The 22,598-nt window shown below is 38.1% G+C and overlaps 1 protein-coding gene across 1 annotated transcript; it reads left to right on the top strand.

The window, feature by feature from the left end:
• Positions 1 to 19,868: 19,868 nt before the first annotated feature.
• Positions 19,869 to 21,466, top strand: LOC111144368 (HESX homeobox 1). The gene is made up of 4 exons (XM_022498642.1): positions 19,869 to 20,091; positions 20,685 to 20,884; positions 21,170 to 21,271; positions 21,368 to 21,466. The coding sequence occupies exons 1-4, from the start codon at positions 19,869 to 19,871 to the stop codon at positions 21,464 to 21,466; spliced, it is 624 nt and encodes a 207-aa protein (XP_022354350.1).
• Positions 21,467 to 22,598: the final 1,132 nt, after the last annotated feature.

Raw genomic sequence — 22,598 nt, 5'->3', positions numbered from 1 at the left:
ATACACTGGAATACATCCAGATACAGTAGAACAAACCCAAATATGGGAACAGGAACAGAAGTTACATATTTAAGACTAAAATGATACATTTTCCCATGACCTCTTGAAGGAAAGATAAAATCTGGTTTTAAAAGTTTTACTAAATAAGGGCACCTGGGTGGCTCAGTCATTAAGAACCTGCCTTCAGCTCAGGTCATGACCCCAGGGTCCCCAGATCAAGCCCTGCATTGGGCTCCCTGCTTGGCCTGAAGCCTGCTTCTCCTTCTCTCACTTGTGTTCACTCTCTTGCTGTGCCTCTGTCAAATAAATAAATAAAATCTTGAAAAAAATAAAAAATAAAAGTTTTACCAAATAGATTGCAATATTGTTTCACAGAATTATTCTTAGTGTAATAAGCTTTAAATAAGAGTTCTCTCCTTATATTGTTTGTTAACCACAAACCCTTCTAGAAGAGATTTTTAATTTTGGAAAGGTGGTTTGTAATCAGTTCTTAGAGTTACTGGTTCCCAGCTGCTTCAAAGTACTCAGCATCTTACAGATTCCAACAACCCAGCTCTTTGCTTTGGTATTTGTTTTCTGCTCTATGAGGACAGTGACATGCAACCTGCCTCTAAAGAAGAAAGATTTTTCAAAGTAAATGACCTTCTTATAAGCTATGATTTAGCTTATAAATGAAGGAGAAGAAAGATTGTAGCAACTGATAAGAATCAAGAGTAAGTGACAAGTAAAAACAAGTGTAAGAAAGAAGAGTAATTATATGTTGTAATTGACGGGGTTTGGCCAGTTGACTTGGCCAAACCAAACAATTCGATGAAAAATTCTGTTAGGTATCTGAGTTATCTGGGTGGCATATTATCACCAAGTTAAGTGGTTTCCTTTTTTTTAAATTTCTGCGCATCTAAACTGTATTTTTGTAAAGGATTCTCAAGCAGTTATGAGGGAGTGGCAAGAAATTCTTGCCAGATTTAGCCAATCAGAAAAAATGAAATAGATGTGGGAGGGGCTTTTAAAAAATGAAACAAACACAAACAAGTTGACTTTCAATTGTGTGGAGAGGCAGTTTAGTCAAATTACGAAACTAGAAAGAATCTTACCAGGCCTTCTTTTTGGATCCTCTTTTTGGGCTATTGTTTACTCTCATTCAAAAAGATAATTGTATTTACTATTTTAAAACATTTCTAAAACTACAGAACTCACAGTCTCCTTTGGTAACCCCTTTAATCAGACTAAATTTTGTACAGTGGACCAAGCTCAGTTCCTTTTATACAGGAAAGGAGGCTTGTTCAGAAAATGCCTTGAGGGTTACTGGAGACTCCTGTGGGTAGGATGGTAAAAACTTTGGCCAGCTGGATAATTTTATGGAAGGCAAGGCAGGATTAAACACCCACTAAAGAATTCTTTGAGACGTTTCACACATATAATTCATTGAGATGTTTCCATATAATTTACAACAAAAGGACATATAATCTTGTAAATAGATTTGTTAATTATTAGCCTCCTAAAATTATATTTGATCCTCTCATAATTAGGTTTTTACATGATATTCCTTGAAGTTCTGGTCTGTGGTCTATAATAGGAAAGAACCCAACAACCCCAAGGATGCTGGTACTTTACTTGGTTCAAAATTATCCCCATACGTTAGTGGTTGCCTAACTCATGTACATGCAAAATTTATCTTGGGGAGGCTGTTAGGATATAGATTCTTGAGCCCAGCTGGGAGATTCTAATGCAGTAGGTCAGAGGTGGGGCTGGGAATTTCCCCAGATGAGTTCAAAGATAATCTTCAAAGCACGTGTTGAAAATCTGTATCCAAAAAGGAGACTAGCTAGGGGCACCTGGCTGGCTCTGTTGGTAGAGCATGTGATTTTTGATCTCAGAGTTGTGAGTTCAAGCCCCACATTGGGTGTAGAGGTCACTTAAAAATAAAATCTTGGGGTGCCTGGGTGGCTCAGTTGGCTAAGCGTCCAACTCTTATTTTCAGATCAGGCCATGATCTCAGGGTTGTGAGATCAAGCCTCACATGGGGCTTGGTCCTGGGCATTGAGCTTGCTTAAGAATCTCTTTTCCTCTTTCTCTGTCCCTTCCTCCTCTCTAAAAAAATAAAGAAAGAAAGAAAGAAGAAGAAGAAGAAGAAGAAGAAGAAATAAGTAAATAAATAAGTAAATGAAATCTTTATTTATTTTTTTTTTAAAGATTTTATTTATTTGACAGACAGAGATCACAAGTAGGCAGAGAGGCAGGCAGAGAGAGAGGAGGAAGCAGGCTCCCTGCTGAGCAGAGAGCCCAGATGCGGGGGCTCAATCCCAGGACCCTGGGATCATGACCTGAGCTGAAGGCAGAGGCTTTAACCCACTGAGCCACCCAGGCGCCCCGAAATCTTTTTTTAAATAGAGAATAACCATTTCCCTTGCCCAAATAAGTTTGTATTTTAGAAAATTTAAAGAGTCATGTAAACACTTAGGAAAAGAGTTTTTGGTTCCAGTTGAGGATGGTGAAAGGGAACCATTTCAAAGCAAAGGTTATTACCCTGTTTTTATATCTTGGGGTTTTTTTTTGGAAGTGGGGAAGGAGAGATGCCCTAAGGCTAAAAGACTTCAAACCCCCATGACGCTTTTAACCCCGAGGAATTCTAGTGGGCAACAGGCAAGTCAGTGAAGAAGACATTACTCTGAGAGAAGTCAATGTGTCCCATGACTGTTTAATCATTAAAAATTTTAATTTTCACAGAACCACAGAGGACAGTAAAAAATAGAGTAAATGAGAATTGATTAAACCAGTATAGTTTATCACTCGGGTAATGTAAAAAAGAGTCTCAGCGTTAAGTAGCAAGCACCTCCTTCCAAGAAACACTAGATGGTGCTCTGAAATTAGTTTTGATTCAAATGCTTCAGGAAATGGCTGTCTTCAACAAATATTTATTAGGTTATGAACAAAACAGTAAAGATCCTTGCCCTTGTGGAGCTACCGTTTAGTGGGGAGGGTGAGAAGAAAGGCAGACAATAGAAAACAAACATAATAGGTGGTATTAGGAGCATAGTGTCTTAGAAAGTGGTAAGTGCTGTGAAAAATAAGACAGGGAAAAAAAGGTTGGAGGCAGTTCCAATTTTAAACAGGCTCATCAGAGTGGGCTTCATTAGGAAGGAGAGACCTGAACAAAAACTTAAAGGAGTCACTGGAGTGAGTGATGGGGATATCTGGGGATAAAGTGTTCCAGGAAGAGGAAAAACCAGGGCAGAGGTTTTACACCCTAAGACAGGAGTGGCCCAGACTGTTTTAAGAATTTCATAAAGCAGGGCGCCTGGGTGGCTCAGCAGGTTAAAGCCTCTGCCTTCAGCTCAGATCATGATCCCAGGGTCCTGGGATTGAGCCCTGCGTCGGGCTCTCTGCTCAGCGGAAAGCCTGCTTCCTCCTCTCTCTCTCTGCCTGCCTCTCTGCCTACTTGTGATCTCTGTCTGTCAAATAAATAAATAAAATCTTTAAAAAAAAAAAAGAATTTCATAAAGCATCTTTTCATGTGTCTGTTGGCCATGTGTATGCCTTTTTTGGAAAACTGTCTATTCGCGTTCATAATCCCCTGCCAATTTTTTAATTGGACTTTTTGGGTTTTTTGGGTGTTGTGTTGTTTAAGTTCTTTATATGTTTTGGATATCACCCCCTTAACAGGGAAATCATTTGTGCTTAACTTCTCCCATTCTGAGGTTGCATTTTTGTTTTGTTGATGGTTTCCTTTGCTGTGCAAAGCTTTTTACTTCTGGGTAGAAGACATGCAGATGGCCAACAGATACATAAAGAGATGAACAACATCACTAATCATCAGGGAAATGCAAATCAAAACCACAATGAGATATCACCTCACACCTGTCAGATGACTAGTATCAAAAAGGAAAGAAATAGCAAGTGTTGGCGAGGATGTAGAGAAAAGAGAGCTCTCTTACACTGTTGGTGGGAATGTAAACTGGTGCAACGACTACACAAAACAGAATGGGGGTTCCTCAAAAATTTAAGAGCAGAAATACCATATGATCCAGTAATCACACTACTGGGTATCTAAGAAAGATACCTAAAATAGATATCTAAGATATCTAAAGATAGCAAAGAAACTAAAACACCAGTTCAAAAAGATACATGCACCCCTATGTTCACTGCAGTGTTATCTATAGCCACCAAGATATGGAAGCAACCTAAATGTTCAGTGACAGATGAATGGATAAAGAAGATATGGTATATATATATATACATACATACACAATGGATAAAAAAGAGTAAGTCATAAAAGAGAGTAAGATCTTTTCATTTGTGACGACATAGATGGACTGACAAGGTATAATGCTAAGTGAAATAACTCAGAGAAGACCAATACCATAAGATTTCATGATTCATTTATATAGAGAATCTAAAAAAACAAACAAACAAGCAAGCAAAAAAGCCAAAACCCAGAAATAGACTCATAAATACAGAGAATAAACTGGAAGTTGCCAGAAGGGAGAGGGGTTAGGAGATGGGAGAAATAGGTGAAGGGGATTAAGACACACTAACTTCCATTTCTAAAATAAAGAAGTTACAGAGATGGAAAGTATAGCATAGGGAATATAGTCAATAATACTGTAATTACCTTGTATGATGACAGATGGTAACTATACTTTTTGTGATGAGCACTGTATAATGTATACAATTGTTGGGGTGCCTGGGTGGCTCAGTGGGTTAAGCCTCTGCCTTCAGCTCAGGTCATGATCCCAGGGTCCTGGGATCGAGCCCCGCATCAGGCTCTCTGCTCCGCAGGGAGCCTGCCTCCACCTCTCTCTCTGCCTGCCTCTCTGCCTACTTGTGATCTGTCTGTCAAATAAATAAATAAAATCTTAAAAAAAAATAATGTATACAATTGTCAAATAACTATGTTGAGTACCTGAAATGAATATAACATTGTATGACAACTTTACTTAATAAAAATGGAAAAAAGAATTTCATAGAGGCCAGGATGGCAGGAAAGGAGCAGTCTGGGGAGAGGGTTGAGGGGGAGGAGGGAGGAAGAGGAGGCCAGATCACTTATAAAGCCTTGTGGCCTATGTGAGGATTTTGACTTTTACCCTGACTTTGGATAAGAACACCTTTATAGAGGTTGTGATTTGAAACAAATGTTGGGGAAGGTGAATGAATTAGTGATATACCATCAATCATGGACAAATTAACATTGTCCTAAGCAAACTCCATGTTTTTTGAGATTTAGTGATTTAAAAGAAAAATTACATCAGTGATTTAGCTAAATCACATTCTGTGTACAATGTCAAAAGCAATGTCTTAATAACAGAAGACAGTGATTTCATGTAAAAACAAATGTATGTTTTTTTTTTTCCTCTTCCCTTCCTGAATAATTCAGTTCTCAAGCCATTAGGTGAGGCCAAATAAAATCTGGGCAGGGTGGATGAGGTACAGGGGCACAGAGCAGGGTGTTGGAGTCCAACCAGAATAAGGAGGGCATCCCCACAAAGGAGCACCCTCGTGTGGGGTGTCTGGAGCCTGTGCAAGGTAGGGAGTATATCTGTATAGGTGGGTGTTGGCGCACAGGAGGGATAAAGAGGCTATTTTGGTGGACAGGCAGCTAGGGAAAGGATGTGGGGGCAAACATGGGGTGAGGAGGGCATCTGCATGAGAGTGCAGTTTTGGAGTCCAGGTACGAAGAAGAAGGCTTTTATACGGCTTGGAAACCTGGTGTAGGATTTCAGAAAGTGAGAATATCCATGAAGAAGGTCAGCATAATGCAGAGTCTCAGAGCCTGAGTGGGGTGAAGAGAGCCCTCACATAGAGAGTGGTTAAGTGGGGGCGGAGGGGGATGCACAGAGGTCAGAACCCAAGCGGGGAGAGAAGGGCTCTGTGCATGAGGAAGTACCTAGGACAGATTATGGGTGCTCTAGTGGAGTAAGGAAGGTTTTTATGGCATGAGATGTCAGAGCCCCCCCCACCCCCAGAGGGAGTAGGGCATCTCTTCAGAGAGAGGGAGGTAACAATGCAAGTTTGGTTACATAGGGGGATACATCAGATAAGAAAATATCTTGAGCATAATGGAAACCAGGTTTCTTACTGTCAGAGAAAGGAGTTGACAAATATAGAAAGGGAAAAAATCAGAGTGAACTTTTTGGTGTTAGTTTGGAATTACATGCATACCTTATATTTTTGTGTTTTGGCCTTTTAAATTTAAATTCAGTTAATTAACATCTAGTGTCTTATTAGTTTCAGAGGTAGAGTTCAGGGATTCATCAGTCTTATGTAACACCCAGTGCTCATTACATCACATGCCCTCCTTAATGCCCATCACCCAGTTACCCCATCCCCCTACCTTCCTCCCCTCCGGCATCCCTCAGTTTGTTTCCTATGATTAAGAGTCTCTTATGATTTATCTCCCTCTCTGATTTCATCTTGTTTTAATTTTTTCTTAAATTCCTCATATCAGTGAGATCATGTGATAATTGTCTTTCTCTGACTGACTTATTTTGCTTAGCATAATACCCTCTAGTTCCATCCATGTCATTGCAAATGGCAAGATTTCATTTTTTTATGGCTGAGTAGTAGTCCATTGTGTTTACTGTATATACCACATCTTCTTTATCCATTCATCTGTGGATGGATATCTGGGCTCCTTCCCTAGTTTGACTATTGTGGACATTGCCACTATAAACGTTGGGTGCAGGTGCCCCTTTGGATCACTACATTTGTATCCTTGGGGTAAATACCCAGTAGTGCGATTGCTGGGTTGTAGGGTAGCTCTATTTTCAACGTTTTGAGGAACATCCATACTGTGGGAAAGCATCTTAATTAAATGCTCAGAGTTAAACATCACATGGGACAGATAAAAATCATGTTCTATCTGATAGCAAATAATGAAAAGAAAAAAGCATCATTTCCGTGACATCCTATCAAAGATGCTTAACCTGAATCTAATCACAAGGAAACATCAAACAAAGCTTAAGTGTAGGATGTTCCACAACGTAGCCGACTGTGACCTTCAAAAGCGTCCAGGTCATGAAAAATCAAGGAACTACTGAGCATTTGTTGCTAATTGAATGAGACTAGAGAGACACAACTGAAGACAATGTGTGATTTTGAACTGTATCCTTTTACTGTAAAGTATGCTATTTGGGACAATGGTGAAACCTGAATGGAGTTTGATGGTTAGAGGATAGTGATAAATCAGTGTTAATTCCCTGACTTAGATGCTCTTCTTGTGAGTGTGTAGAAGAATGTCCTTGCTTGCAGGAAAAACACACCAAAGTATGCAGGGGCAATGAAGCGTCATATCAGCAACTACTTCAAATGATTGGAGAGAAAAAAGTTTGCACTGTACTTATGACTTTTCCGTAGGTTTGAGATTGCTTCAGAATTAAATACAAAATATTTAAAAATGAAAATGAAAATGGTTATAGTTAAAATCATGAATAGACCAATGACACAATACATTACTAAAGTATGGATTATTAAGTAAATAGATGTCATGGCCATGAAAGAGTTTGTGGGTAAGGGATAAGACTTTGAGGCATTCAAAATATTCCAGGGATCGTTTCTGCTCTTCTCTGTCCCTGTCCCCCAAAGACTTTCTACTTCAGTGGGGATCCAAACACCTCTGAGAATTCTCAGATAGTACCCATGTGGAAGGATTCATAAGTAACTGTGATGGCTACCTTATTTGGTTATAACCTTTGAGAAATATGTATTTATTTTAAGACAATTCCACTAATATCTGAGTTGTTAGACTATTTCAGAAGTGACCTCACTTATTTAGGTTATGTGTGTGAGGTATACAATAATAATGTTTGTTATTCTAGATAAAGTTAGCCCCTAAAGTATTTTGATTTTATTTTTTTAAATGATTTATTTATTTATTTTAAAGAGAGAGAGGGAATGCTTACAAGCATGAGTTGGGGGCAAGGGCAGAGGGAGAGGGAGAGAGAATCTCAAGCAGAATCCGCACTGAGTGCAGGACCCCAAGATCAATCCCACAACCCCAAGATCACAACCTGAGCCAAAATCAAGAGTTGGATGCTTAACTGGTTGTACCACCTAGGGGCCCCTGTATTTTTAGAATGTTTCTCACTTTACATTTCATGCTGCCAATTGTCATTAGTATTCTACCTTTTCATTCTGAAAACTATATTTTAATTCTGAGGTCATTCAGTTTGCTAGGTACCTGATCATTTGTTTATATGATTAGAAATGCAGTTTGCAAGTTATAAACTCTCCTTCATCTATATTTTCTTCTGGGTTAATGACGTCATTATCCAACTGGTCACCTAAGCTAGAAATATGGGAATCACATTAACTTCCTCCCTCCACCTCCCCTCAACACACACACACACACACACACACACACACATGCATCCCTACACCTGATTGACCTTAAGTTAACGTTGCTTTTCCTGAAACATCTCTGCCTCAAAACATTTCTGAAAAGCCTTCATAATAACATTAGTAATGCTAATAAATTATAGCAAACTTTTTTTTTTATTTTTTAAAGGATTATTTATTTATTTATTTGACAGAGATCACAAGCAGGCAGGGAGGCAGGCAGAGAGACAGGAAGGGAAGCAGGCCCCCCGCTGAGCACAGAGCCCGACAGGGGGGCTTGATCCCAGGACTCTGGGATCATGACCTGAGCCGAAGGCAGAGGCTTTAACCCACTTAGCCACCCAGGTACCCCCTATAGCAAACATCTTAATGTTTACTATGTACCAGGCACTATTCCAAGGGCTTTGCAAGTTATCTCACTTGATCTTCAATTAGATAATATAATTATCCCCATTTTGCTATAGAGGAAACTGAGCACAAGGAGGCTAAGTGACGTGCCCAAGGTCACACACCTAAAAAGACGAGGCACTAGAATTTGGACCCAGGTAGTTTGATAACAGAGTTGGGCTCTTACCCACTCTCAGTCCTGCTCACTCTCAACCAAACAGATTTGGGCCCTTTTCTGCTTTCATAAGCTCTTGTGCATATATCTTTATTATATTCTTACATTGAAATTTTGTATTTTTATATTGGTATTCCTAAATACTAAGAATTTTAGTATTGGCTTGGTCTGTAGAGCATGCAACTCTTAATCTTGGGGTTGTGAGTTCAAGCCCCACATTGAGTGAAGAGATTTCTTAAAAAAATAAAACCTCAAGGGGTGCCTGGGTAGCTCAGTGGGTTAAGCCTCTGCCTTCAGCTCAGGTCATGATCTCAGGGTCCTGGGATTGAGCCCTACATCAGGCTCCCTGCTCAGCGGGGATCCTGCTTCCCCCTCTCTCTCTGTCTGCCTCTCTGCTTACTTGTGATCTCTCTCTCTGTGTCAAATAAATAAAATCTTTAAAAACAATTTAAAAAACTCAAAAAAACATACAGTAGAGAGAATAATGAATCCACATTATTATACCTCTGTTCATTAGACATAATAAATACATATACACATATCACTCCAATTCAACCCTTAAACATCTTGCAACACTTGCTCTAATTTTCTGTTTTCTTGTTTTCCTGAAGTATTGTAAAGCAAAACCCAGACATCTTGAAATTTTACCTATAAATTCTAATGTAGAATATTTTTACAAGGATTTTATTTATTTATTTATTTATTTTTACCTAACTATCATCACAATCTCACACCTAACAAAGTTAATTACTATCTTCTTGATCATTAGTTTCTTGAGGATAGAAACCATTGCAGCTCCTGGTTACCTAGCACTCCCTTGATATATGCTGGAGATTAATAAATGTTTGTTGTGATTCAATAAGGTTTTGTTTTTTTTTTTAAGTTAATAAGAACCATAACATTCATGCTCCAGAAACAGTGTTTTAGCAACCATCAAGTCTTCAGGTTAACCGACAACTCTCATTTCATCTGCACTGGTTAGTTAGATTAAATGGCACAAAAGTGTTGGCCTTTGAGTATTGTATCTGAGGATACCCTGAGTCTGATTTAGCCTAGATCTGAATTTTCTTGTTCCCACTGTCACTCTGGAGAGAAAGACTAGACTGAGTGGGAGTGTCCATTGGTAAAGATTTCTTAGAAGGAAATATGACAGCATCCACCAAAAAATAATATACTCTTCAAAGAAATTTTTTTGTGGAAATACTCCTGCATGTATGCTAAAATATATGTACAAGGTATTCATTGCTATAATGTTTTATTATAATTTAAAAAGTTGGAGACAACCCTAAGTGCCCATTATCAGAGATATAGTTCGATCAATTATGGTTTATCCACCTGACGGAGTGCCGAGCAGCTGTTGAAGAGTGAGGTAGAACTGTATGGGCTGACACAGTGTCATTGCCAATGTCAGGGAGGACTGTGGAACGATACGTGTGTCTGACTCCATGTGGACAAAAATATGTGTGTGCACATCCACCTGTTATATCAAGGAATTTCAAAAAAGTAGGAAGCAGAGGCATAAACTGTTAGTAACTGTAGCCAATAGTAGGTTGGGGAGTAAAAATGGGGTAGAATTGAAGGAGATAATCATATCTTACTCTATGTACTGTGATAGTGAATGAATCTTTGAGAAATAAAAATACAATTGCGTTTCAGGTGATTTTATATGAAAATTTTAAAATCAAGGGCACAAGCTCAGCAGGGAATCTGCTTGGGATTCTCTCTCCCTCTGCCTCTACTCCCCTCTCTTTTTCTCTCTTTCTAAAATAAATGAAATAAATAAATCTTTTTAAAAAATGAAGTCAAGGGTGTGCTATGTGCAAGGCACTATACTGAAAAGAATTTTAACTGATTTCAAAGTGTTAAAATAAGAAACTGTACTCTTTCAAGATTTGAGAAGAACAAAGGGTGAGAAGTTTTTTAAACGTTAGAAATAAAGTGAACTTTTCCAACAAACATTTATTTATTTAAAGATTGTATTTATTTATTTGACAGCAAGAGAGGGAACATGAATGGGGAGTGGGAGAGGGAAAATCAGGTTTCCTGTAGAACAGGGAGCTAGTTGCAGGGCTCAATCCCAGGACCTTGGGATCATGACCTGAGCCAAAAGCAGATGCTTAACAACAGAGTCACCCAGACACCCCATCAATAAACTTTTATTTAATACCTCCTCTGTAACAGGCACTGATGGGTGCTGGGAGAGAGAGAAATGTGTATAAAACCCTCCCAATTCTTCTGAATCACGAGAAAGATACTTTGTGTCTTAAGTAATGAAAATGGCAGATGAGGGCCTTAAAAATGACTAAATGTCACAGCTGTGAACTGTTTGTTCAACATGACTCAGGAGTTTTTTATTCTAAATTCAGATTTCTAAATTTTCTTATTTAAGTAGAATTGATACACAATGTTATAATAGTTTCAGTGCATATAAGCTCTGATTTTTAAAACAAATTCCCCATCTCCCTTCTTATTACATTTTAGTTATGGAATGCCAAAACATCCACTAATTTGTGGATTACACTGGAGTGATACATGAGTAGTTCACAAGAAATTGGGAATACCTTACCACATTAAACAACAACAATCGTAAACCTATAGCATTTACATTGCCTGTCCCGTTTACAAGTCCCCTCTCCCTAGTCCCACCTATCCATCCATCCATCCATTTGTTCACTCATTCAACAAATATTTTATTGAATGTCTACTTTGTCATTGTGTTAGGAGATACTGAAGGTGAAAGCAAAAAGTTATTTTATTTTAGAAAACACATTTTAATGTTTAAAAAAATGCAGTCTCAAAAAAAAAATGCAGTCTCAAATAGAACAGTGTAATTCCTGTGCAAAAGTAAGGGACAAGTGTCATTAAAGCTTTGCTTACTGCATTTCACAGAACATGAGCATAATAATTGTATGGCTGATCTGTAAAACTCTGTTAAAGCACCTAACACATTGAGCATTTTTCCTGATGTTAATGATTTAGGAGTTAATTGAAATACACAATTAGAAAATAAATTGTTAGCAAATCCTGGGTAGATTTATAAATTACTAAAACAAAACAAAACATAAACCTCTCGGTTTTTATTTCACTTTGTACATATAGATGTTTAAAATGTAGACCGTCCAATTTTATGAGTCCTAGAATCTTCTTTTCAGTGTCAGTGTGACAGGCTTTTATTTCTTACATCAAAATAAGTGTTAAAAGATACTGAGGGGCGCCTGGGTGGCTCAGTGGGTTAAAGCCTACGCCTTCGGCTCAGGTCGTGATCTCAGGGTCCTGGGATGGAGCCCCTCATCGGGTTCTCTGCTCAGCGGGGAGCCTGCTTCCCTCCCCGTGCCCACCCCCACCCCCACCTGCCTCTCTGCCTACTGGTGATCTCTGTCTGTCTAATAAATGAATAAAATCTTTAAAGTAAATAAATAAATAAATAAGATACTGAGGATGGGGCACCCGGGTGGTCCAGTCAGTTAAGTGTCTCACTCTTGATTTTGGTTCAGGTCATGATCTCAGGGTTGTGAAATCAAGCCCTGCTTTGAGCTCCATGCTGGGCGTGGAGCCTGCTTAAGATTCTCTCTATCCCTCTCCTTTGGCCCTTCCCCCCACCCTTTTTCCCTCTCTCTCAAAAAACCAAAAAAACAGATAAGGGCACCTGGGTGGCTCAGTCAATTAACCCTCTGCCTTCAGCTCAGGTCACAATCTTGGAGTCTCAGGCTTGAGCCCAGCATTGGGCTCCCTGCTCAGTGGTTATTCTGCTTCTCCCTCTGCCCCTCACCCTGCTCATGCACTCTCTCAAACAAATAAATAAAATCTTTTAAAAAAGCAAAAAATAAATGAAATAAAAAATTAAAAAAAGAAATATTGAGGATATACCATATTCACTCACAACCCTTTCCTTAATTTATCAGTACTCTTTGGTATTTATATCATGAGATCATTGATGAACATATTGCAGTGGCCACTAATCAATAAAATCAGTAGACAGGGAATTTGGAGACCAAAAATTGGAGTCAAATTTCTGCTGCTGGCTAGTTGGTGGCAGTTTACAACCGAACTCTCAGTTTCTGTTTTCTCAGCCACAAAAGAGTAGAGGATTTGTGAAAGGATTAAATACAAATATTTTAAATGCCTTAGAAGCTATAAAGCACTGTAGATATTTTGTGTTTCTATTCATTACAACATTACTCTAGATAAATGGTATTTATTAGAAACCAAAAGTAGGGGGCGCCTGGGTGGCTCAGTGGGTTAAAGCCTCTGCCTTCTGCTCAGGTCATGATCCTGGGATCCTGGGATCGAGCCCCACATCGAGCCCCACATCGGGCTCTCTGCTCAGCTTGGAGCCTGCTTCCTCCTCTCTCTCTGTCTGCCTCTCTGCCTACTTTGTGATCTCTGTCTGTCAAATAAATAAATAAAATCTTAAAAAAAAAAAAAGAAACCAAAAGTAGACATATTAGTGGAGGAACACTATTCCCCTGTCAGAAACAAAACAAGGAGGTTTCTTTTCATCATCATTGTTTTCAACACTGTTCTGTACTTGTGCAAGACCAGTGCTCTAACCACTGAGCTGTGGAGCCTACCCAACACTGGTCTGTACTTCTAGGCCAGTGTTGTCCAACAGAAATTTCTGCGGTGATGGAAATGTTCTGTCTGTGCTGTCAAACATGGTAGCCACTGGCCACATGTGCTATCTAAATTTAAACAACTTACAATAAAACTAAATTTAAAATTCGTTTCCTCAGTTGCCCTCACTACATTTCAAGTGTTCATTAGCTACATGTGTCTAGTAGCTACTCTATTGAACAGTGCAAATATAAAACGTTTACATCACCTTAGAAAATTCTACTGGATTAGGAGTTGTTTGGTCTACAAATATAATGTTTAATAATCACATATCCATCCATCTATTTATTTTTTTTAAATAAATGCATTTTATTTTTTTTATTTTCTTTTAAAGATTTTATTTATTTTTTTGACATAGAGAGAGATCACAAGTAGGCAGAGAGGCAGGCAGAGAGAGAGAGAGAGAGAAGGAAGCAGGCTCCCTGCTGAGCAGAGAGTCTGATTCGGGACTCGATCCCAGGACCCTGAGATCATGACCTGAGCCGAAGGCAGAGGCTTAACCCACTGAGCCACCCAGGCGCCCAATAAGTGCATTTTAAAGCAAATTGCAGACATATGTATTTCTCTCCTAAATTCTTCAGCATGCATATCGTTAACTACAGTTCAATACTGATTTATGGGTTTTTTTTAAGATTTTATTTATTTATTTGACAGATCACAGTAGACAGAGGCAGGCAGAGAGAGAGAGAGAGAGGGAAGCAGGCTCCCCGCTGAGCAGAGAGCCCGATGCGGGACTCGATCCCAGGATCCTGAGATCATGACCTGAGCTGAAGGCAGTGGCTTAACCCACTGAGCCACCCAGGCGTCCCCTGATTTATGTTTTAATTGATAAAATTTTACATACAGTGAAAGGAACAAATCTTTTTAAAGAGTACCAATCAATGAATATTGATTAGATACCTACATCTATGTACTACAAACCCTAACAAGATCTAGAACATTGCCATAACCCCCCAAGTTTCCTGATTCTGCTTCCCATTCAGTCCCCACCTCCACCTCTACTTTCTGATTTTTTTCAATACAAACTAATTTTGTCTGTTCTTAAACACCACATAAATGAAATCATACTACAAATATTCTTTTGTATACGGCTTCTTTGACTTAGCATAAGGTGTTTACACTCATCTAGGTTGTTACATATATTGGTATTATAAACCTCTATATTGCTGAGTTAAAGTCAATTGTGTAACTATGCCATAGTTAATCTACTTCCCTGTTGATAGACACCTAGTTGCCAATTTTGGATATTATGTGAATATTCTCATGCAACTCTTTTCCTAGATATATGTTTACATTTTTCTAAGAATGGAATTGCTGGATCATGACAGGTATATGTTTAATTGTTTGTTGCTAACATATAAATTAAGTTGATTTTTGTGTATTTACCTATATTCTATGATTTTGCTAAATATATGATAAAATATTGCTAATTTACTTAATAGGTTTTTTCTACCTTTAAAAAGGGCATTTCTGTCTCCATTTATGGTAATAACGAAGTAACTTCTATTGTATCTACCCTCCCAAAGATACAATGTATAAACCCTGGACAAAAAAAAATTTTTCTTTTTTTTTACAAAATATATTTTTTAAAACTATCCAAAGGTACTGGAAAGTGGCCCCAAACAGGCAGAAACTGAGGAATAGAAGACATTTAGAAGAGATGAATAGTACGGGGTGAGTTTTCCATTTTTATGACTTTTGTCTGAAAGCAGGCATCAGTCAATGCCACGTGGGAGGATCCAAGTCTCTCTGGCTTAAGGAACCAAAGGAGGGAGTTCAGCGCAACCACAGCAGCTAGGAAGTGACAGAGAATCCTAGGAAGGAAAGAGATACAGAGAAAGGCCCCAAATGCTACATATACATTCTGCCCAAATCTCTAGCTGACTTCTGAATTTGGCATGCGTTTGGAAAACACCAAACATCTCAGTTAATAAAATGATTGAACAAAAATTTCAACTGATGACAACCACAGAGGAGACAGAATTTAGACACAGTTTGAGCACAGCCTGATGAAACAAACAACAAACAAACAAACAAACAAACGAATGAACAAAAATCAACATTCTTCAGACAGACAAAATAGAACCCAGAGACTATAGATATCATTTACAGTGTCCAGGATATAACTCAAAATTGTTAGGTATATGAAGAACCTGGACAACTTGTCCCATATTCACAAGAAAATGTGATACAGATGTTAGAATTAGCTGACAAGTTTTGAAAGCAGTTAGTATAAATATACTTAAGGACATAAATAAAAACATGCTCATAATGAAGGTACAGACCGTATGCATCACTGGAGAAACAATAACTAAAAAGAGAACCAAATGTAACTTCTATTACTGAAAAATAAAATATCAGAAATATTTGGGCTTAATAGTATATGGGAGATGACAGAATAGTCAGTGAACTTGAAGGTGTATCAATTGAATATTATCTGAGCTGAAGAACACACAGGAAAAAAGCATTAAAAATAAAATTAACAGAGCCTCAGTAACCTCTGGGACAATATAAAAAAATCTAGCATATGTGTAATTAAAATTACTGGAGAAATAGAAGATATGATAGAAAAAAAAAAAAACCTTAAGATACTAGCATATGGGGGCGCCTGGGTGGCTCAGTGGTTTAAGCCGCTGCCTTCGGCTCAGGTCATGATCTCAGGGTCCTGGGATCGAGTCCCACATCGGGCTCTCTGCTCAGCAGGGAGCCTGCTTCCCTCCCTCTCTCTGCCTGCCTCTCTGTCTACTTGTGATCTCTCTCTGTCAAATAAATAAATAAAATCTTAAAAAAAAAAACAAAAGATACTAGCATATGGAGGGGCGCCTGGGTGGCTCAGTGGGTTAAAGCCTCTGCCTTCGGCTCAGGTCATGATCCCAGGGTCCTGGGATCGAGCCCCGCATGGGGCTCTCTGCTCCGCAGGGAGCCTGCTTCCTCCTCTCTCTCTCTCTGCCTGCCTCTCTGCCTACTTGTGATCTCTGTCAAATAAATAAATAAAATCTTAAAAAAAAAAAAGATACTAGCATATGGAATATAGAAACATACAAAAAATGATAATGCCTTATGACTAAGTGAGGCTTTTCTCAGAAAGAAAAAGATTGCTTAACATTCAAATATCAATGTAATTCATCATTAATAGAAAAAAAAAGAAGAAAGTCATGTGATCACTCTAACAGAGGCAGAAAAATACTCATTCATGACCCCCAAAAATTGGCAAATTAGGTATAGAAGAAACTTCTGATAGAGGAATCTGATAGAGGGCATCTATAAAAACTGTCAACATTTTATTTATTTATTTATTTAGTACATTTACTTAAGTAATCTCTACACCCAATATGAAAAACTCTTATTCTTAAAGAAACAACAATAAGGGTCATCGGAGTGGCTCAGTCGGTTAAGTGTGCGATTCTTGATTTTGGCTTAGGTCATGATCTCAGGATCGTAAGATCGAGCCCTGGGTAGGGCTCTGGCTCCACACTGGGCATGGAGCATACTTAAGGTTCTCTCTCCCTCTCCTTCTGCCCCTCCTCCCCTTCACTTGCACATGCATGCACACACTTTCTCTTTCTAAAAAAAAAAAAAAAGAAAAAGAAAGTGAAAAAAGAAACAAGAACAACAAAATACCCTAATAAAAAAATGGGCTAAGCACATGCTACGGTCTGAATGCGTGTGTCCCGCCAAAATTCATATGTTGCATTCCTAATACCCTATGTGATGGTATTAGGAAGTGAAGGCCTCTGGGAGGTGATTAGGTCATAAGGGTGGAGCCCCCATGAATGGGATTAGTGTCTTATAAGAGATCCTGGGGAGTTCCCTAGCTCCTTCTGCCACACGAAGATAAGGAGAAATCTGCCACCTGGAAGAGAGCCCTCACCCAACCATGCCAGCGCCCTGATGACAGACTTCCAGCCTCTAGAACTGTGAGAAATAAGTTTCTCTTGTTTACCAGCCACTCACTCTGTGGTATATTGTTAGAGCATCCTGAACAAACTAAGACAGACATAAACCATCATCTCACAAAAGATGGAACACATATTGGCCAATAAACGTGTGAAGAAATCAATCCCCAACTTTACTTGAAGGAATATAAAAGAAGCGATAAGATTCTTTCATCCAGTATGAGCCAACCACTGTTTTTGGATGCCAGGGAGTGAACAAAACAGACAAAAATCCTGGAGATTGAAAACAGACAATAAAAAACAAACATAATAAACAGATACATAATGTAAAAAGACAAAAGGCAGTAAACGGGAGAGGTTGAAATTTTGTTCATTCCACTCAGTGAATTTACCACTCTGAAGTGACCGTGTTCATTACTGGGATCTAGCACCTAGAACGGTGTGTGGCACATACTAAGCGCTCTACAAAATTTTGTTGAATGAATATATGAGAAAATGTTTCCTGGAATTTTTAGGGAAATTCTTTCCTACGTTTTATTTTCATCTACCATCTACATATAAAATGGTATTGTGTAAGTCCAGATAAAGTCAACTCAGACAGAGTAAAGATATTGCAATGTCCTTGGTGATCAAGAAGAAATCTGGGACTAGATTTGTGCTGGCATGTGCTGTAGCATCATCGTCACCTGTGCCTTGAGGGCACTGATCTGTGGGGGTAAGGATATCAGGATCTCCACCTCCCGAGCCAGCTTACCTGGCTCACCTATTTCCTTTTTTCCATTCTTCTCTCGAGTTAACATATGAGATAATTTACTCACTTATAATTACTCATAATTATTGTTTGCTCCCCACCCCCACCTCACCCCATACCATTTGAGTTTCATGAAGGCAAGGATCCTATTCTGTTATTTCTGGTACTGAGTAGATGCTCAACCAATAGTGGAATGAATGGAGGAATGAATGAATGTCTCAAAAGAGAGAAAGGAATCTGGGAAGGTCTCGAATTCTCGCTCTTCCTCCAAGTCTTGCCAGGGTAAGTTCACCCCCTCTTTGCACAGTCTACATTCCAAGACACTAGAGACAAAGCCTCCATGGGGCATAAATATTTACTAGTTTGTTCATTCTCAGAATGACTTTACACCTCTGTTTACACACCCATCCTTCTGTGTGTCCGTTGGTGTTTTGTATGTGAATCCTTTGTTCATTCTAGAGGTTGCTTAAGGAGGAATTTAGATTAATATCTGTGACATCATGATAGGACAAAATGGGATGAAGTTGAGCTCCGTTCTGTAGAGGCTTTTTTCTCTGTAAGTGGAGACTACTTTTCCTCTTCCTGAAGAAAAATCTGGTAGCTGTTTAAATACTGGAGGAAGCTGAGCTCTTAAATTTATCATCAGGAAAGTACTGGAAAAAGGGAGGCAACAGAGTACAACAGCAGTAAAAGTACCACACGTTTTGAGGGAGTGCCTACTTCAAAATTTTCCCAATTAGCAGCTACCTTTCTCTCTTACTTTCAAATTTTCTTAGGATGATGAAATGAAAATACTCAGTTCTTGGTTATTTTTCACAAATCTTATTGTCTTCATGAAAACTTCCCAGCCCCTTAAAAAATCCACAGAGGGAAATTCTTTAGAAAACACAGTAAATCATGCTCTTTTCTTTGAAACAGCTGTGGTAGGAAGACAAATTCTTCCCTTTAGTTTGAAGAGTCATGTTTTTAAGTTGCTTGATGGTGGTTACATCTGATCTTCATATAAACTTGTATCTCTCTCATTTTTAAAAGGAAAGATGAGAGAATGGAATTAGCTCATTAATTATTTAAAATACTTGGTGCAACTGTTCCTTATGAATTAATCCGGGCACTTGGAAGACAATTACACTCAGTGTTAATAACATTGCCAACCTTTTCCAGTATGCTGCACCCCAAATACTATTGTGTTTTCATTGACAACATTCACTATTACATATGCATATGAAAAACAGGCATTTTTCATCAGAATTACCGTAATAGCATTAAGAGATTATTATTTTTTCCAATTTCCTTGGAAGAAAATTCACTTAAATTAGATTATTTATTACTTGACTGCTCTCCTATGTTTAGGTAACTGGAGTCCATGAAAGTATAAACTTCAGAATAAAAGGCATGATTTTATACATTAATGATTTCAAATAAAAGAAGAGTGCTAGTTTGTGCATCACTTCTTTCGAGAAAGTTAAGTCTGTGTTCTGCTTAGGAGAGATAACACTTTTTGTCCCTATAGGTGGCCCCCCTGGTGTAGCCATTAGTTGCTAATTACTTGCAAACAAATAAACAATTAACTCCTCAAGCTGCTGGCTGGGTGAGTGTTCATTGACATGCTAAAACTTTCTAAGACAGGATTTTAATTAGTGACGTTCTAAATCCAGCCCCCTTGTCTGCAGAGCCGTAAGGTGAACTGCAGGAAGATCCCAGCCCTGTACACATGGGGCAGAGCCAGCCAAGAGGCAGGGAGAGGCCAGAGCTGTCGTTCCAGGCAACCCACTTGAGGATGGCTCCCAGTCTTCCGGAAGGTGCTCGGCTTGGGGAAAGCAAACCCTCGCCCTGCTCCTTTTCCATTGAGAGCATTTTAGGACTGGACCAGAAGAAAGACTGTGTTCCTTCAATGAAACCCCACAGGCCCTGGGCCGACACCTGCGGATCCTCAGGTACGCGACCGCTTGGTTTTTAAAATTCTTTGTTGTTTTCGTCTGCAACGTTTATTTTGGTCTTTATTCCATAAAACACAGAGTTGGAGAAAAACTACAATTTCATCGAATTACATAACTCCAGGATGAGTACTTTGAATGCCTCCGGCTGAGTTCTATAGGAGACAAAAAGAATTATCAGCCTTAGATCCAAGTGGGTAAAGTTCATTCACAAGAAATGCCAAGAACCTGCATTTATTTCATAAGGTCTTTTATTTCACACATCAGATATTCTATGTTTTCAGTGAAAAATAAAAAAAAATTTAAATTTTTTCACTGAAAAAATCAGAAACCAAAATGTTCTTTAGCACCAAGGCAGGATCTTTATTTTTGTTTGCTTCTTAGTTTTCGGTTGATGGGAAGTCTTGTAAAACACAGAATTCCACTTGGAAAATTAAAGGCAAGTTCCTGATATTACTTCTTCTAGAACTTGGTGGAATACAGGATTGAACATCTAAGGTGGAATATATTTTTCTGTTGTTGTTTTTCAAAAGTCTCAGGAACTAATTTATTTGTTCATTGCAGGGGTTTTCTAATTATTTTTCTGTTTTTAGGGAAAGATGTTAACCTACGTGTGCATATCCCAAGCCTTCCCAATGGGATACCCTTCCCTCATACTGTGGATCACCCAGTGCCAGAAGAAAAATTTTTGAAATACGAAAATTACTTTTCAGCCTCAGAAAGACTGTCATTGAAAAGAGAGCTGAGTTGGTATCGAGGCCGGAGACCCAGAACTGCTTTTACTCAAAACCAGGTGGGAAGTTTTTTTTCAACTAGTAATGATAATATAAAAAGGCTTTAACTGACACCCTATTGAGCAAAAACCCAATCACTTTGGGATCTCAGTTTGGAAGCCTTGTTATGAAACAATGACTTTCTGGAGTTGTTTTTTTTTTAAACAGTTTCTGGATAGTCATTTTTAAAAAAAGATATACATTAATTGCCTAAGATTTAAATGCAGTTGTTTTGCAATATGAAGTCCATTTTATGATAACATACCAAATATCAACATTTTATATTACTATTTCCTTATTCTTAGATTGAAGTGTTGGAAAATGTCTTTAGAGTTAACTGCTATCCTGGCATTGACATCAGAGAAGACTTAGCTCAAAAATTGAATCTAGAGGAAGACAGAATCCAGGTAATTTTCAAATTTAGTTGTTACTTGTTATGATTGAAACGTTAGTAATAATAAAATAATGTTTCTGAGATCTGTGGTATTTTTCCTTAATTTTAGATCTGGTTCCAAAATCGGCGTGCAAAGCTAAAAAGGTCCCATAGAGAATCACAGTTCCTAATGGCGAAAAAAAATTTCAACACAAATCTCCTGGAATAGATAGAAAACTAAACATGTGAGTTTTCTTACAATTGCAGAACATGAAGAATCAATGGAAATATCAAGTGTTAAAAATGTGATGTTTTCTTTTCTGCATTTAATCTGAGTGTTGTCATTTTTTCCCTAAAATATATTGTAAATATTTACTGTTATAACATTGTACCTATTATACTTGGGCACTTTTAGTTACAATAAAGGCCTTTCCTATATATTTTAATAAAATTTTCAGAAAAAGCCAGCTATTTTTTAAGTGAATTTAATCTAATAAATGTTAAGTAAATTTAATCTAATAAATTAGTTCGGTAAAATCAGCAAACTCATGACTAGGTGATTCCACAAGCTGGATTCAATTTACAAAATAATTCAAGTAAAATAATCTGAAGAATGGCACAAAGATATGATCTGTTTCAATTACTTTTCTTCAAGTGCATTTTGAAACGGGATTATTAGTTTCTCTTGATTTCTGGCATAAAGCAGCAAAAATTTCTCACCATCTATCAATACAAATCCTTCTAGCATGCCAGTTTCAAGTTTTTTTTTTTTTTTTTTTAAGCAAAATCATTATGGGGAGGTAGAGATAGAAAGGTATCAGTCGTCATATTCATACATACATTGTAAAAAGATTCTAACTGGAAATAAATGCAAAATTTTAAAATATTTTCCTAGTTATTTAATGTTGTGTTTTACTTTCATTCATTAAAGTAATAATGATCATCTGGCTTGTATCTGTTTCTAGTTTAGTGATTTCTACTCAACAGCGTATTTTGTTATTATAATAAATCATTGAGAGAGAAGGTGGAGTAACTGAACTGCCCTTTGTATGCACTAGGACGTTGTTGCTGGAAATAATCAGGGCACTTGTTTGGGAAAAAAAGTATGTATTTTCCCTGCATTTGCCATTGTACTTGCCTGTTAAAGATGGGAACAGGTAAGATGCATCACAAGAAGGAAATCCTACCACTGGATGTCTGGGTATTTGTTTTCTAGTTAATTAGTGGAAGACCCAAGTGGTTGTTCTTTTTGAAATGTTTGCTTGAAGACTTTGACTTGGTCTCCTGGAAACTGTATTTCAGCTGCGCTCATTGAGTTGAATTCTCCCTTCCCTTCATCTTAACTGCTCCTCTGTCCTCTT

Source organism: Enhydra lutris, unplaced genomic scaffold (assembly GCF_002288905.1).
Source record: "Enhydra lutris kenyoni isolate GAN:26980312 unplaced genomic scaffold, ASM228890v2 scaffoldscaffold10, whole genome shotgun sequence".
Classification (NCBI taxonomy): domain Eukaryota; kingdom Metazoa; phylum Chordata; class Mammalia; order Carnivora; family Mustelidae; genus Enhydra; species Enhydra lutris.
Note: the sequence above shows the minus strand (reverse complement) of the source record. Positions and strands in the feature narration are given on the sequence as shown.